General features: G+C 39.3%; 1 protein-coding gene across 1 annotated transcript in view; it reads left to right on the plus strand.

The window, feature by feature from the left end:
- The window catches only part of CMTM3 (CKLF like MARVEL transmembrane domain containing 3), a 117,728-nt gene that overhangs the window by 10,291 nt on the left and 89,208 nt on the right, over nucleotides 1-18,229 (plus strand). The window contains exon 2 of the mRNA XM_053698396.1: nucleotides 10,287-10,442. Within this exon, the coding sequence (XP_053554371.1) occupies nucleotides 10,287-10,442 (156 nt within the window). The remainder of the gene's footprint in view (nucleotides 1-10,286; nucleotides 10,443-18,229) is intronic.

An 18,229-nucleotide genomic window follows, 5' to 3' on the forward strand; every position in this document is an offset into this window, starting at 1 on the left:
TTATGTTTGGATGCTAATGTTGAACCACCAATCCCTTTCTGTTCCTCATGTATTGAGAGAACATTAAATTACAGGGATAGACTTTTTGATTCTGAACCAACATTGTCTAGGATGGATGCTGTTCAGGAGTCTACTGACAATGTTCAAGATATGCCGCAGCTTTATCGTCCACACATACAGTGCCCTGCATGTCCTCTCAAGCTCCGCCTGGAGTGAATTTGCAAGACATCGCTTCCCTCATGTCTTCTGCGGTATCTGATGCATTGTCTGCTTTTCCCATGCTGCAGGGAAAGCGCAAGAGGAAATGTAAAAAATCAGTTAGTAAGGTTTCTGACACGGTTGTGGCTATTCCGAATGTTCCCTCCCAAAAATCTGCAGACCCACTTGGGTGATTGTGACAACGGACGCTAGCCTGCTGGGATGGGGAGCTTGTTTGGGCTCTCTAAAGGCTCAGGGGACATGGACTCGGAAGGAGTCTGTACTACCCATGAACATTCTGGAGCTGAGGGCAATCTTCAATGCTCTTCTGACCTGGCCTCATTTAGCTTCGGCACGATTTATCAGGTTCCAATCGGACAACATAACCTCAGTGGCTTACATCAACCATCAGGGGGGAACTCTGAGTTCCTTGGTCATGTCGATCTGCGATCCACATTCCAGGAGTGGACAATTGGGAAGCGGATTTTCTGACCAGACAGACCTTTCACCCGGGGGAGTGGGAACTCCATCTGGAAGTGTTTTCCAGCTTGATTCTCAAATGGAGACAGCTGGAACTGGATCTCATGGCATCTCGTCAGAATGCCAAGCTCCCAAAGTACGGGTCGAGGTCCAGGGATCCTCAGGCTGTACTGATAGATGCTCTGGCGGTCCCTTGGCATTTCAATCTTGCACACCTATTTCCTCCGTTCGCTCTCCTTCCTCGAGTCATTGCTCAAATCAAACAGGAGAGGGTGTCTGTGATCCTCATTGCACTGGCGTGGCCTCACAGGATCTGGTATGCAGACCTAGTGGAGATGTTATCTCTCCCTCCTTGGAGACTTCCACTGAGTAAGGACCTTCTACTTCAAGGGCCATTCCTTCACCCAAATCTAGTTTCTCTGAAGCTGACTGCTTGGAGATTGAATGCGTGGTTTATCCGAGTCATTCATTGAGACCATGATTCAGGCTCGTAAGCCTGTTACCAGGAAAATGTACTATAAGATATGGCAAAAATATCTGCATTGGTGTGAATCCAAAGGCTACTCTTGGAGTAGAGTTCGGATTCTTAGAATTTTGTCCGTTCTCCAAGAGGGTTTTTGGAGAAGGTTTTATCGGCAAGTTCTCTGAAGGGTCAAATATCTGCCTATTTTGTTACATAAACGTCTGGCGGTTGTACCAGACGTGCAATCGTTCTGTCAGGCCTTGGTCAGAATCAGGCCTGTGTTTAAACCGGTTATTCCTCCCTGGAGTCTTAACCTTGTTCTTAAAGTTCTTCAGCAGGCTCCGTTTGAGCCTATGCATTCCTTAGATATTAAATTGTTATCTTGGAAGGTTTTGTTTCTTGTTGCTATTTCATCTGCTCGTAGAGTTTCAGAGCTCTCGGCATTACAGTATGAGTCTCCTTACCTTATTTTTTATTTGGATAAGGTAGTTTTGCATACTAAGTTAGGGTTTCTCGCTAAAGTGGTTTCAGATCGGAACATTAATCAGGAGATTATTGTTCCTTCTTTATGTCCTAACCCTTCTTCTCATAAGGAACGTCTGCTGCACAACCTAGACGTGGTGCGTGCTTTGAAATTCTATTTACAGGCGACTAAGGATTTTCGCCAGTCTTCTGCTCTGTTTGTGGTTTTCTCTAGGAAACGTAAGGTGCAGAAAGCTACGGCTACTTCTATTTCCTTGTGGCTGAAGAGTATCATTCGCTTGGCCTATGAAACTGCTGGACAGCAGCTTCCTGAGAGAGTTAAAACTCCTTCTACAAGGGCTGTTTCCTCTTCATGGGCATTCAAAAATGAAGCTTCGGTGGAACTGATTTGCAAGGCTGCAAATTGGTCCTCTCTACACAATTTTTCCAAATTCTATAAATTTGATACTTTTGCCTCGGCTGAGGCTTCCTTTGGGAGAAAGGTTCTTCAAGCAGTGGTGCCTTCTGTTTAGGTTCCCTGTCTTGTCCCTTCCTTATCATCTGTGTCCTCTAGCTTGGGTATTGATTCCCAATAGTAATTATATGATCCGTGGACTCATTGTGTCATTAGAAAGAAAAGAAAATTTATGCTTACCTGATAAATTTCTTTCTTTCTTGACACGGTGAGTCCATGGCCCACCCTGTTTTTTAAGACAGGTTTTTTTGATATGTTATAAACCTCAGGCACCTCTGCACCTTGTTGCTTCCTTTCTCTCCTTTACTTTGGTTGAATGACTGGGGTTGGAGGGAAGGGAGGTGATATTTAACAGCTTTGCTGTGGTGCTCTTTGCTGCCTCCTGCTGGGCAGGAGTGATATTCCCAATATTAATTAGATGATCCGTGGACTCACAGTGTCAAGAAAGAAATACATTTATCAGGTAAGCATGAATTTCTTTGTTTTTTTTTTTATTTATTTTTTTATTAAGGTTATAATAAATACAGGGCAAAATTGCATAAATAAATAAAGTACAGAGATCCATGACTTGGGCGCACCAAGGCCAGAATTAACAGCAGAAAAGTAGAACAATTGTATATAGTACTGTGTCATAGATACATGTTAAGCCTTGCCCGAATATACAATTAGAAGATAAACCTCAGTTTTTCTTAAACATTATATCCTCTTAAAACTTATGTGGACTGCAGTGTGGTAGGTATTCCCCTAATGATGAGTAGAGGCCTCTCTTGGACCTCTGAAAGAGACCTTTGTACAACGGGGAACTACAAGAGGATACTGAAAAATAACATATGACAAAAGGGCCACTCTTGGACCCAAAATAATACAACATAGCAGCCTGTAACAACAACAAAAAGATAAATTAAAATGGTGATAGGTCTACTGTGAGTAAGTATTGCAATGAACTTCCCATATGGCAGCATTAATATGAATTGGAGTTAGGATTACAGGGGACTGATATAGAAGGAGGCTAATAACATTAGGGGTGAATAAGAGATTACCTTTAGGGTATCCCTCCTGGCATGTATACCTGATATATAAAATTTCCATCATTGGTGCCTATCGGCCATGATAACATTAGCACAGGAAGCAATATAGGTAGCAATTGATAAGTATATGTGAGAGGGCAGGAGGACCATCATCAAATGGGCATTGGGCAATAACAGTTATGGCATGTATAGTACGAATAGGCAGGAGTGCAGCATAATAAACCAAACATGGGTACTGAAGGCGGGCGGCAAGTAATAGTTATACAATTTAAGGTCAATAATCCCACAGTCATATATAGAAAAGGGTAAAAGATAAACAACATATAAACAGGGGGATCTAGATTATATACTACTTGAGCTAACTTATAGAGTCAATAAACCCTAATGTATTTGGGGATAAATAGATACGTGAATGTCCATGTTTATAAGAGTACAAGATATTTGTCCTCAAACTTCAGGCTTGCTAGCCGTCATTGCGAGGTAAAAGCACCACCGCCATAGCAAACATAGGGTGTCTCACAGTATGAAAATCCCAAATAAAGGGAAAGTTATAGTAGGCTGATCCGTTATCTCAAATTATTTCATCCGATGCCCTGTCTATTGGGGAAACAGGACTGTTTACTAACCCCTTTCTGACAATACCGCTGAAAGCCTGACCATCGCTTCTGGGGAGCGCAGCCATTGCAACTCCCAGCCTCGTCTGACTTGAGATTCCCTGACAGCGTACCATGAGATAGAGACTGTCGCCGCTGCAATATAGTGAGATGCAGATGATTTTTTTCCCTCTGGTAAGGATGCTTGTTTTAGTGTGTCCGGTGCGGTAGTAAGAGCAGTATTCTGTTGATGCTTGTCAGGAATCGCCCATTGATTATCAGGCTCCCATGATGTTTTAGTTGTGATTAATGCAGCATCCTGTTGGGTCTCGCAAACGATCTCCCACCGATTCTCCTGCTCCCATTGTGTGTTTATTTCGTTAGATGGTGTTTCAGATCCAGTTTCCGATGAGCTCTGCTGTGGAGCTGGAGGCTTATCTTTTTCTTCATATAATATAGAGGTCGCGCCAAAGCAGTTGACAAACAGCAGTTGAAGATTTTGAAAGTGTTCTTCGAATAGGTGCAACAATGCTGTCCCCAGTTTCTTCTGTTCGTCCATTATGAGTGTTACAGGTAGGCTTAGTTATGTCCAGAGTAAAGCGCTCTGGTTTGTTAACCCAGTGACCTGGGGGGTAAATACACGGTAGCTTTAACAACGCAGGCTACTAGACTAGTAGGGAAGGCCTCACGACCTCGTGTCTAGACGCTGTGGAGTTAGCTGAGGAACATAGGCGGGTCCGCTGAAAGTAAGACAGTCCTGGAATCCCCTCAAGCTGACTTGAGTGGATTTGCTTAGAATGACCAAATAATGAGTTAAACATGAATCTCAACTTCTCAAAATGTTAATAAGGTCCAGGAGCTCTCTACAAACGCGTCCTGCCGCAACAGCTGTAGGCTCCGCCCCAAATTTCGTTTTTTTTATTTCTAAATAAACCTTTTCTGTAGTGTAGCTGCCCCCCCCCCCACCAATACCCTATCTCCCTCTAGCTCCGAGATCCCTTGCCCAACATTAAATTCCCCCTCCCTCTGCATCATTCACAAATCATTGAAATTTATTATGCAAATGTCCCCCGCACGCTACCGTGACTTCGTGCTATTGTTGAACAAGGAAAAGGAAGTAACCATCGATGGGCCGCCCACCCACCTCCCAGCAGCAGCTCCCACCCACCAACGATCTGCACCATTGATGGCCGATGCAGAGAGGGCCACAGAGTGGCTCTCTCTGCATTGGATGCTTAAAAAAGGGTATTGCAGGATGCCTCAATATTGAGGCATCACTACAATACCCTGAGAGCTGCTGGAAACGATCACAATCACTTCCAGCGCTCAATTAGACTGAGGACGTACCAGGTACGTCCATTGTCACTAACTGACAGTTCTTACAGGACGTACCTGGTACGTCCTTGGTCATTAAGGGGTTAAAGTAAAGCCCCTATACAGGTTTTTAAAACCATGTGATCACTGTGTAAATGCACATTTACTTGAGTAGAGGCTCATGGGAGCCCCTACAGGCACATCAAAGTTATATGCATATACCCAAAGGGTCTTTTTTTATAAGTAGATAACCCCTTCTTTTTACAACAGAGTTTAGGAAAAACACACACACATACTTTTTTACAACCTTATTTAATAAAAATATACATTTTGTTTACAGTTTGTTTTTGATTTCTCACGTGTCATCTATATATGTAAAAGATGTCCTGACTGACTCATAAACTCCCAGCTCAAACCGTTTAATCTAGGAACGTGAAATTTGGAAGTTACGTTGTTTTTATGACGTAGGCACCCACTATGAAAGGATTTTTGGAAACTACATCCCTAAGGGGGTGAAAAAGGGGGATGAACTTTCTTATGAGGATAAATATATCTTAAAAACCGACGATGTTACAGATGTGAAAATTGGTATTTAGATTCTCCTTTAAGAGTTAAGAAACACGTGTTTTAACATTTCCCGAAAATCCACTTAAGGGGGGGTCAAAGGGGGGTGATTTATGAGGATACCTATATCTCAAAAACCAAAGATGTTACAGACATGAAAATTGGTATTTAGATTATGAGAAACAGAGAATTAATGAAAACTCAAGAAGTTCATGTCAGAGTGTGCAACTCAAAGGGGCACATACGTGAGGGCACATGTTGTTGCGAGTGGTTGGGTTTTTCGCTATTTTTTACAAATCACAAAATCACTTTTTTCTTTATTTTTCAAAGAGACTCTAAATACAAATTTTCACGTTTGTAACATTGTCGGTTTTTTAAGATATAGGTATCCTTATAAATCAGCCTCCACCCTTTTTTTGACCCCCTTAAGTGGATTTTGGGGAAATGGTAAAACACGTGTTTCTTTATTTTTAAATCATGATGACAACAGAAACTACCCAAATGACCCTGATCAAAAGTTTACATACCCTGGTGATTTTGGCCTGATAACATGCACACAAGTTGACACAAAGGGGTTTGAATGGCTATTAAAGGTAACCATCCTCACCTGTGATCTGTTTGCTTGTAATTAGTGTGTGTGTGTATAAAAGGTCAGTGAGTTTCTGGACTCCTGACAGACCCTTGCATCTTTCATCCAGTGCTGCAATGATGTTTCTGGATTCTGAGTCATTGGGAAAGAAAAATAATGGTCAAAGGATCTGTGGGTAAAAGGTAGTTGAACTGTATAAAACAGGAAAATAATATAAATAGATATCCAAGGAATTGAGAATGCAAATCAGCAGTATTCAAACTCTAATCAAGAAGTGGAAAATAAGGGGTTCTGTTTGATAACATACTGCATTCATCTTGCCATCAATTCTGACCAAATTTCCTGTGCCTCACACATCCCCAAAACATCAGTGTTCCACCTCCGTGTTTCACAGTAGGAACTGTGTACCTTTCATCATAGGCCTTGTTGACTCTTCTCCAAATGTAGCGTTTATGGTTGTGGCCAAAAAGCTCAATTTTGGTCTAATCACTCCAAATTACTTTGTGCCAGAAGGTTTGAGGATTGTCTCTGTGCTGTTTGGCGTATTGTAAGCAGGATACTTTGTGGCATTTGCGTAGTAATGGCTTTCTTCTGGCAACTCGACCATGCAGCCCATCTTTCTTCAAGTGCCTCCTTATTGTGCATCTTGAAACAGCCACTTGTCCTGTGTTTCACCTGACGTTATTTGTGGGTTTGTCTTTGCATCCCAAACAATTTTCCTGGCAGTTGTGGCTGAAATCTTAGTTGGTCTACCTGACCGTGGTTTGGTTTCAACAGAACTTCTCATTTTCCACTTCTTTATTAGAGTTTGAACACTGCTGATTTGCATTCTCAATTCCTTGGATATATTTTTATATCCCTTTCCTGTTTTATACAGTTCAACTACCTTTTCCCGCAGATCCTTTTACAATTCATTTGCTTTCCCCATGACTCAGAATCCAGAATAGTCAGTGCAGCACTGGATGAAAGATGTAAGGGTCTGTCAGGAGTCCAGAAACTCATTGACCTTTTATGCACACACACTAATTACAAGAAAACGGATCACAGGTGAGGATGGTTACCTTTAATAGCCATTCAAACCCCTTTGTGTCAAGTCAACTTGTGTGCATGTTATCAGGCCAAAATCACCAGGGTATGTAAACTTTTGACCAGGGTCATTTGGGTAGTTTCTGTTGTCATTATGATTTAAAAAGAGTAAACACAGTTGATTGATAATAAATGGCTTCAGCCAAACACTAACCATGGGTGAAAGAAAAGTTTTTGTGTTATCATTCATATTCTCTGAAAAATGGCCAAGAAATCATAAATTCTGCCAGGGTATGTAAACTTATGAGCACAACTGTGTATAAAACATAGTGTGAATGTACAGTGGTGCTTGAAGGGATATGAAGACAGAGCATACAATTTAAAAAAAGTTTCCAATTTACTTCTATTATCATACTAGTGGGAAAGCCTGCCCAGAGGGCAGTCTATTGTGGTGATGGAACCACTCTGCCATTTTCGGAATCCACCAGGATGCAGCTTAAGCTGCATCCAGGTGGTTTCCGAAAAAAGCAGGGTGGTGAAAGAATCCATCCAGGTGGATTCTTTCACTATCCCTTTTGCTCTCTCTCCCCCTTCCCTTTTGCTCTCTCTCTCCCCCTTCCCTTTTGCTCTCTCTCCCCCTTCCCTTTTGCTCTCTCTCCCCCTTCCCTTTTGCTCTCTCTCCCCCCTCTCTTTTGCGCTCTCTCTCCCCCCTCTCTTTTGCTCTCTCTCCCCTCTCAATCTATGTGTTGTTAAATTATAAAAAAAAATTGAACTACAGAAAAAAATAAACAAATTTATCAAAAATAAAACCTAATCCCTATGAAAATAAAAAAGCCCCCCCCAAAATAAAAACACCCCCTAATCTAATGCTAAACTACCAATAGCCCTTAAAAGGGCTTTTTGTAGGGCATTGTCCTAAGTTAAACAGCTCTTTTGCAGTTACCAAAAATTCTAAGTCCCCCCTAACAGTAAACCCCCCCCCCCAAAATAAATAAACCTAACACTAAAAAACCTAAACTACCCATTGCCCTGAAAAGGGCATTTTTATGAGCATTGCGACCTCTTCTTTCTTTTTCCAGGAACAATCCGGCAAATTTTTTTTTTTTGGGGGGGGGGGTTTGTTTTATTTTGATTAGGAATAGGCAGTAAAAGAGCTAAATGCCCTTTTTAAGGGCAATGCCCAAACAAATGTCCTTTTCAGGGCAATGGGTAATTTAGGTTTTTTAGTGTTAGGTTCTTTTATTTTCGGAGGGTTTACTGTTAGAGGGACTTAGACTTTTTTTCTGTAAAAGAGCTGTTTATCTTGGGGCAATGCCCTGCAAAAAGCCCTTTTAAGGGCTACTGGCAGTTTATTCTTAGATTAGGGGGTGTTTTTATTTTGGTGGGGCTTTTTTATTTTCATAGGGATTAGGTTTAATTTTGTAAACTTTTTTTTATTTTTTGTAATCTTAGTTTTTTTTTTTTAACTTTAATATTTTTTAGTTTAGTTCATTTGTGTTAATTTAGGGGGTGTTAGGTTAGGGGGCTTAGTAATTTAATTAGTTATTTGCGTTGTGGGTTTTGGTGGTTTAAGGGGTTAATAGGTTAATTAGGTTTATTGCGATGTGGGGGTTTTGCTGTTTAGGGGTTAATAGGGTAATTAGGTTTATTGCGATGTGGGGGTTTTGTGGTTTAGGGGTTAATTAGGTTTATTGCGCTGTGGGGGTTTTGCGGTTTAGGGGTTAATAGGGCATTTAGGTTTATTGCAATGTGGGGGTTTTATGGTTTAGGGGTTAATAGGGTAATTAGGTTTATTGCGATGTGGGGGTTTTATGGTTTAGGAGTTAATAGGCTAATTAGGTTTATTGCGATGCAGGAGTTTTGCGGTTTAGGGGTTAATTAGGTTTATTGCGATGTGGGGGTTTTGCGGTTTAGGGGTTAATTAGGGTAATTAGGTTTATTGCGATGTGGGGGTTTTGCGGTTTAGGGGTTAATTAGGTTTATTGCGATGTGGGGGTTTTGCGGTTTAGGGGTTAATTAGGGTAATTAGGTTTATTGCGATGTGGGGGTTTTATGGTTTAGGAGTTAATAGGGTAATTAGGTTTATTGCAATGTGGGGGTTTTATGGTTTAGGAGTTAATAGGGTAATTAGGTTTATTGCGATGCGGGAGTTTTGCGGTTTAGGGGTTAATAGGGTAATTAGGTTTATTGCGATTGTAGGTGGTCGACGATTAAGGGGTTAATTACTTTATTATTTTGCAATGTGTGGGTTTGCGGTGTAGGTGTTACTACTTTGTGTGGGAGGTTCGTTTTTTTTTTGTTATACTTCGTGCGGGCGGTGTTTTTTTTTTTTTTTAATGCTCCGTTTGCCTTCGCTGCATCCCGGTGGATTCCGAAAATGGCAGGGTGGTGAAAGAATCCACCCTGCCACCACCCTGCCATTTTCGGAATTCACCTGGATGCAGCTTTGCTGCATCCAGGTGAATTTTATTTTGGCTTTCTCTTGTTGCCAACATTCCATTGATGTTGCGTGCACAACTGCCGACGGCGACGGACATTACAAACGCAATTATAGTATAGATTAGCTTCATTACAATGATATTCTGTGTTGAAGAGATACCTAGTTAGGCGTCTGGAACACTACATGGCAGGATAGAGCGCTACCATCTAATTGTCTTGCAAATGGAGAAAATTCTTGCAAAACTGCTCCATATAGTGCTCCAGAAATGAGCCAGCTCCTAAGCATACGTCCCTACTTTTCAACAAAAGATACCAAGAGAACAAAGAAAATTTGATAATAGAAGAAAATTAGAAAGTTGTTTAAAATTATATGCTCTGTCTGATTCATAAAATAAAAATGGTGGGTTTCATATCCCTTTAAATGTGAGCAGCATTTGAAAACTCCAAAGGAGATCAGCACATGGGTGAAAATGGATCAGCAATTCTAATGTTAAAGATGTTTTTCACACTTGTGCGTACTTAAATCATAAATGTCCCTTTAAGTGACCTTAATGTGTAATTACCTCACAGATTATATAGCTATAATTTTGATTTTAGGAGATATCTGTTGTTTACAAAACTAGCAATTTTTTTAACATTTCTTTGTAATTTGCAGGTTGTGTCCTTTCTCACTTTCATCTGTTACGTGTCCTCAACTGCTATAGCGCTTATGACTGTGCCGCTAATAGAATTCCTGTGGGCCCTTTTCACTTTTTATGCATATTCTTCTAAATTTAATGAGCAGCTGAAAGGAATCTACTGGCCTCTGCTGGTAAGTGTTTTCATGTAGTCTAAAAAGACCTTTAAGTAATTTTTTTTTACATTTGTTTAAGAAATTAATAACTGCGCTTCCAAAGATCCGTATAGAAAATAAATATTTAAAGAATATTTGAATCTGTCATTCTTTGCAGTCCAGAGGCATACCCTTTGCTTTATGTTATTTTTGTTATCTTTTTTTGCTTTTGGCACTTAGTGACAGATTTGAATGAGCTCCGGCTAGGTGCGGAATATTTTTTTTTTCTAGGCCCCCCTGCAATATAGATTTACGGGGTCCCCTTTAAGCCACGCTTCAATGACATGCTACAACCTGCACGCACAAAGGTGGCTCCATGGCCACTGGCCTCCCTCTCTTTGCTTAGACAGACTGGTCCATCCAGGCAGCGCCATGGCCACAGAGTCCCCCTCTTTCACGGCCCTTAAACGTTGCTGAATGGCCGCTTAAAGCTGTGGGGCGACCTTGCTAGTCCTCCGTCTGTTCAGACTTGTCCCCATCCAGGCAGCAGCTTACCTGTGGCCCCCCTATACTGTGGAGTCTTTAGGGCCAGGATTGCTGCCACTCACTCCAGCACATATCACAATCACTGTGCATCATGTGGGAGGGTCAGGGTTCTGATTTCCATGGACTACAAGAGTTAAAGGGATAGTAAAGTCCAAATTAAACGTTCATGATTCAGATAGGGCATGTAATTTTAAGCAACTTTCTGATTCACTTTTGTCATCAAATTTGTTCTCTTGTTATTCTTAGTTTAAAGCTAAACCTAGGTAGGCTCATATGCTAATTTCTAAGCCCTTGAAGGCCGCCTCTACATTTGACCGTTTTTCCCAGCTAGAGGGCGTTATAGATAACACTGTGCTCATGCACGTGAAGTTATTTAAGAGTCAGCACTAATTGCCTGAAATGCAAGTCTGTCAAAAGATCTAAGATAAGGAGGCAGTCAGCAGAAGCTTAGATACAAGATAATTACAAAGGTAAATAGTATATTAATATAACTGTTGGTTATGCAAAACTGGGGAATAGGTAATAAAGAGATTATCTAGCTTTTTAAACAATGAGATTTTTGGTGTTTACTATCCCTTTAATATGCCATAATTGATGTGATGTGGCAGTTGCTGTGAATAGACAGTGTTTGTAAATCCACGTGGCTATCACAAAACATTTTCCCTCACATATCAGGGATGACCTCTGATGAGTTTTGCGTGAGTTTGTCACACTTTATCATGCTGGTTTTAACGGAACAAACTCCAACCTCTCTGTGGAAAACCAAACATTTTTAGATTTAAATGAAAGGAAAACCTGGCAAAATAACTAATGAAAGTGCATTGCAATTTTTTTAAGAATTGTCACATTTAATGTCACATGACATGTGAGTCATTCTTGTGGGCTACAAATGTGTGAAATGAGGATGTTGTTAGAAACTACCAAAATATAACAAGAAACTGAAAGGGGAAAAAAGTATATGGGAAGCTTTAAAATTGTTAAAGGGACGTAACATTTTTAAAAAGTAAGTGCTCTAATGATTTAACGTGCTTTATGATTGCACTGTGGCTTGCATATAAGTAAGTGTTAAAAATACATGGTTAAAGTCAGCTGCAGAGCAGCAATGCACTACTGAACACATTGGGTGAGCCAAAGACAAGAGGCATATGTGCTAGCTCCCAGTAGTACACTGCTGCTCCTAAGCCCAATACCTAGGTATGCTTTTCAACAAAGGAAAAGCAAATTTGATAGCAGAAGTAAATTGCAGGTTTGTTAACGGGATGTTTAACAGTCTGTTTCATTGTTGTAATAAAAAAGCTCCAGGCAGTTGCTTATTCTTAATAGAAATAATGATCAATCTATTTAAGTGGATTTTGCCTTTTATTTATTTTTTTGCACTACATTTGTGCTTCGTGTCACAGCCCTACAAGTAGGAAGAGGCCTTTGCAGGAAGGTTTATCTTAGCCTGATGTCATACAACTTCTAGGCTTGTGAATAGAATTGATAACAGGGAGTCCGATCTGTTCATGCTCAGAACTGACAGAATAAAAACTTAGGTTTTAAAAATCCTCTTATCACACTGGGGGCTGAGCTACACTGAGTATTTCTAAGTGCTAATTTCGCAAGAAAACAAGTAAGTTATCTGCTATTTTTTACACAATCTTTTTTTCCTTTTTTATTTCCTTTGATTTAACATAATGTTTTTACCAAAAGACACTGTATAATATCCCTTTAAAACTGCATGCTCTAACTTATGAAAGTATATATTTTTGGCTTTAATGTCCCTTTGAGGGTAGTTATAGTTTACAGGAAGTAAAGCAAACTTTAGTGGAAGAGAAGCTGTACAAAATGCTTATTTTGAAAGTTGTGGTTGGCAAAACACTGATTTTGAGCAGCCTTGTACAACATTTACTTATCTACTATTCACTCTCTGTTCGCACCTGCTGGGTCATAACCATCATTGTTTTGTTTGTTTATTTTAAATAAAGCATTAGACATGTGCATTCAGCGGTTTTGTTAGCTGCCCAATGCGGCCATTTGCAGCATTCTGCTCTTTTTGAAGCCGTATTTCTTCATGTGAAAGTGCAACACACTAAGATCTGTGTAAATCCAGCTCTTAGCGTGTTGCACGTTCACAAGAAGAAATACGGCTCAGAGAAGAGCTGAATCCTGAATTAATACCTACATTACAGTACTATTACCCTTACCTGCTAACTAATTAGACCCTTCACTGCTGGGGATTTCAGAAGTGTGGTGCACAGCTGCAATTAGCGGCCTTCTAATTACCAAAAAGCAATGACAAAGCCATGCATGTCTGCTATTTCTGAACAAAGGGGATCCCAGAGAAGCTTTAACAACCATTTGTGTTATGACTGCACAAGCTGTATGTATATAATCTTAGCGAGGAACCCAAAGTTTGTGAAAAGTTAACAAATTTTTTTTTTACTATATCTCATTTGGTGGCGAAACAGTGGTATGTATGAAATATACCAAAATGGGCCACGGGTTGTCTACTAAAAATAAAATATAGTTTTGATAGGAAACAAAAAAAAACAACAAACAAACAAACAAGGCTCTATGTCTGTTTAAATGACAGCAAAATTGTTAAAATGATCCGGTATTTTGGGCAAGTTTTTCTCTGAAATTCCTGGTCCTTAAAGGGACAGTATACACTCATTTTCATATAACTGCATGTAATAGACACTACTATACAGAATAAGATGCACAGATACTGATATAAAAATCCAGTATAAAACTGTTTAAAAACTTACTTAGAAGCTCTCAGTTTAGCTCTGTTGAAAAGATAGTGGGAAAGCCCACTGCAAGTGGCAAATAAGACACTCCCCCCTCCCCCTTCTTTTCTATATGAAAAGACCCTTTACACAAACAGGAGCAAGCTGGAGTAGGTAGCTGACGGTATTCTCATAAAACTTTGGGGCTTGGTTAGGAGTCTGAAAATCAGAGCAATGTTATTTAAAAATAAGCAAAACTATATATTTAAAAAAAAAAAAAACAGCAAAAAAAAACTTTATGTGCTATATAAATAGATCATCTACAAAACAATTATGCAAAGAAAAAATGAGTGTATAATGTCCCTTTAAGGGGCTAAACAAATTTCCAATTTACTTCTATTATTAACGTTGCTTTGTTCTAATGGTATCCTTTGTTGAAGAGTAAATCTAGGTAGCCTGATAGGAGCTTAGGAGCGTGCATTTGTCTAACATTCTATGGCAGCAGTGCTTGCTACTATGTATTTCAAGACAAACAATGTTGCAAACACTGCTGCCATATGGCTAAATACATGTGCATACTCCTGAGCTCACCTAGGAATACTCTTTTACAAAGGACACCAAGAGAACTAATTAAAATTGATAATAGAAGTTATATCCATTCAATTTTTGTTTAATTGTGACTTTACTGTCCCTTTAAGGTAATAAAATATTGTGTAATAATTTAATAGCATTTGATTTGTTTTCTATATTAGCAGACAAAAGAGGGCTAATTGGTGAATTTATTTTGAATGAGTTTTATGTTTTATATTTCTATGCTTCTGTGTAAAGGAAGGGGAAATAGCTGTCACTCTGCAGTGTGGGTTTATTTCATTATAAAGGAGGAAGCATTATCACTTCAAGTGTCTGACTTATTCAGTCAAGCTAATGACATAAGTAGGATGAATGAACTCAACAGATGGATCCGCTGTTACATTGTTTTCGGTCAGAAAAGTCTACAGTGTTCCGTCTGTTTGGTTTAAGGTGCTTTCGTAATGAGACATCATTTTTGCAGTACATTCTCAATAGATTATGCATTGTTTTAAAGGGGCATTAAAGGGACATAGACATGCAAAAAGAATATGATCTAATATTTTAGAGCATTTTCTTATTGCACTATTACATATAAATAGTTACCTAATACATAGTTAAAGTCAGCTCCAGAGCAGCAAAGCATTACTGTGAGCAAGCTGAGCACATTGGGAGAGCTAATGACAAGAGGCAGCCACCAATCACAAGCTAGCTCCCAGTAGTGCATTGCTGCTACTGAGTAAACCTAGGTATGCTTTTTAGCAAAGGATAATAAGAGAACAAAGTAAATGTGATAACAGAAATACACTTAAATGTCTACAAAAAACACGTGCTTTATCTGAACCATAACCATGAAAGTTTAATTTTGGCTTTCAAATTGTTGTATATATGCAGGTTATATTCGTAATCAAGCACTGCATTGCAAAAGGTCTACATACAACCTAATTGTTTTAAATAGTTAAAACAAAAATGTGTGATATATATATAATATATATAATATATATATATATATAATCATTTGCATGGTTTAACAAAACAAGAGCATTAAAAAGATATACTTATCATATTTTTTGTGGGGCCAGTTAAAGGGGCACTAAAGTCAAAATTATACTTTTAGGATTCAAATAGAGCATGCAATTTTAAGGGACTTTACAAATTACTACCATTATAAAATTGTGCACAGTCTTTATATATGCAAATATTTTGAGGCTCCTACTGAGCATGTGCAAGAATTCAGTGTATACATATGAGTCTATGGTTGGCTGATAGTTGACACATGATGTAGGTAAATAGCAGCTGTGTTCTCTCCAGGACCTTTTTAGCGGGTGCACTACCCGGCTGATTTTACTGACCACCTGGATAAAATCTTAGCCAATATTAAGCAAGAATTAACTAATTTATTGCACAAATTATCACTAAATACAATTATGCAATGAATTTCTGCTTTCGATAGCAGAAAATTATATAATAATAAAATTATAGATAGGTGTTCAGGGCAAAGCAATGCAATAAACACTATAACCCCTTAAAAAGCTTGTAAGGAATGGAAATCACTTACCCCCTTGTAAGTAGCTTTTAAAATAAAGTCACAGGTACAATGCACGCTAAAACGAATTGCATAACGAAGCAGGAGACATTAATGTAACATTTGAAGGGCAGATAGCGCTCTTCAGAAAGAATTAACACACGTGAAAAAACTAAAAGCTATAAGGAATTTAGTGCAGCAAAAACTTACACATAGCTGTAAATGAGCTTGCACTAACCTGATGTGCATAAACTGACCGACATGCAAAAGTACTATAGAAAGACTAAATGGACGTTCACTAACCCGACATGCGCAACTGCGACGCACGTAAACCTAAAGGCTGACGTGCAAAATTCAAACTAAGCGCACAAAATAGCAAGGGAATAGGAGTATATTGAAGATCCATAAATGAAGGCAAAAGACAATTCCCTGCGATCAATTATAGATGGTTTATGAGAAATTTCCTATGAACTGAAAAAAGAATTACAAACTATTCCTTATACATATCCCTCTAATCAGCACTGTACTCTGAGGGTAAACAGGGCCTCAATATAGATTGAAAATCCCTCTCTCTGAAGAATCAAATGCACATCTTAATTTTTCCACCACCTCCAGCAGAGGCAAAGTAAAGACTGAGGTATGTAAAAGGTGGGAGGGGTTTTATAGGGGTTTGGGGATCTTTGCCTCCTCCTAGTGGTAGATAAGAGTAATTCCCAGGAGTAATGGATTATGAACTTATAAAATAGATTAATTTATCAGGTAAGCATACATTGTGTTTTTCCCTTGATGTGTTTCCAATGACCAGCTGCAGAATTTAAAATGTATGTGAGCTCACTCCTTTAGGTTTATTTTTGTATATTAGATAGATGTTTCCTTTAAGACCAGCAGTAAAAGAAACAGAAAGGGAACAGCACCTTGTAGTCTGCAACTGTATGAAAGAAAACAAATGTACAGTACACTGTCCCTTTAATCTCTGATGCACATTTAAAGTGACACATAATTCCTAAAATAAGCTCTTTAACTAAAAAAAAAAAAATGGAAGTTACCACATGGCCCTCCAAAACATATGCTGGTAAGCTAAGGGCACATAGTTCTGACACATTTGTGCCAAATCCCGCATAATGCTTGTGCACTCGGCCTACCTGCATATGCTTGGCAGGCAGTGTGCCCAAAAAAAGGTAGTATGTAAGTTCAAACAAACTACAAAACTGTTTCTAAATGCATAATAGAAATAATGAAAGTTTGCTTTACCTTTAAAAGGATGTTACTCAAATGCTGAATCCCTTGATATTGATGTAGCATGCCTGTAAAAAGCTGACGAAAATTATTACTTGTGTAAAAAATAAAGATAATTTACCTCAAAATTTCCTCAGTAGCCACATCTGATTGTAAAGCGACTTTAACCCTTTAATGACCTAGGACGTACCCTGCACGTCCTCAGTGTTTTCAAGCACTGGAAGCGATTGTGATCGCTTCCAGACGCTTTCAGGGTATTGCAGCGATGCCTCAATATTGAGGCAATATTTTTATATATTGAGGCAATATTCTTTTTATACCTAAAGATGTTCTTGTGTTACTTCCAAGTCAGCTTTTTTTTACAGCTATGCTGCTTTACATTCAAGTAATTTAGCATTCGGGTAACATTCCCCTTTAACCTCTTGTGGCTATTTGACATAGCTACTACGTCACAGGGTAGTTTGCCCAGCGTACCCTGTTAACATAGTACCATTTGTCCTACTTTTTGCCTCATGCTGCAGTCCCAGCTGTCAGCTCCGACAGCTAAGACTGCAGCCAGAGGCAGAAGGGATTGTCTTCATATGGTAAGGGAGCGCAGATCATGCTCCTGTTACCATATGAAGCAGATCCCCAATGCAAACAGTGACATGCTACATTACAGAAAACGTTTTACTGGGAGGGATCGCCACACTATGGCAAATATGGACGGAGAGGGGGCCCTTCATTATAATTGCATGGACAGGGGGGGATTTAAGGGGGTTGGATGCTATACTATGCAAAAATGTTTTATATAAATAAATAAAAATGAGCTATAAATATATATAAACTGGGTACTGGCAGAGCGCTACCAGTACCTAACATGGCGGACACTAGTTAGAAAAGGGTGGGTTAGAGAGCTGTTTGGGAGGGATCAGGGAGGTGGCAGGTTTTGGAGTGATCACTAAACTGCAGAAAATAATAACAAAAAAAGCCCTAAATGTGCATACTGACAGTACTCTGCCAGTATGTCCCAGGACATACTTGAAAACGAGAGAAATCTCAATGTATCCTTCCTGGTAAAATATTTTATAAATAAATAAATACTTAAGATGGCGGTGACCAGTGTGGGGGGGTGAGGGGGTAACAGAGCAGTTTGGGAGGGATCAGTTAGGTATCAGGGGGTTGGAGGTGTCAGGAGGGAAGGTGATCTTTACACTACAGCTAAACTTAACCTTACAAGCTACCTGATTAACCCCTTTTAC

Source organism: Bombina bombina, chromosome 1 (assembly GCF_027579735.1).
Source record: "Bombina bombina isolate aBomBom1 chromosome 1, aBomBom1.pri, whole genome shotgun sequence".
Lineage (NCBI taxonomy): Eukaryota > Metazoa > Chordata > Amphibia > Anura > Bombinatoridae > Bombina > Bombina bombina.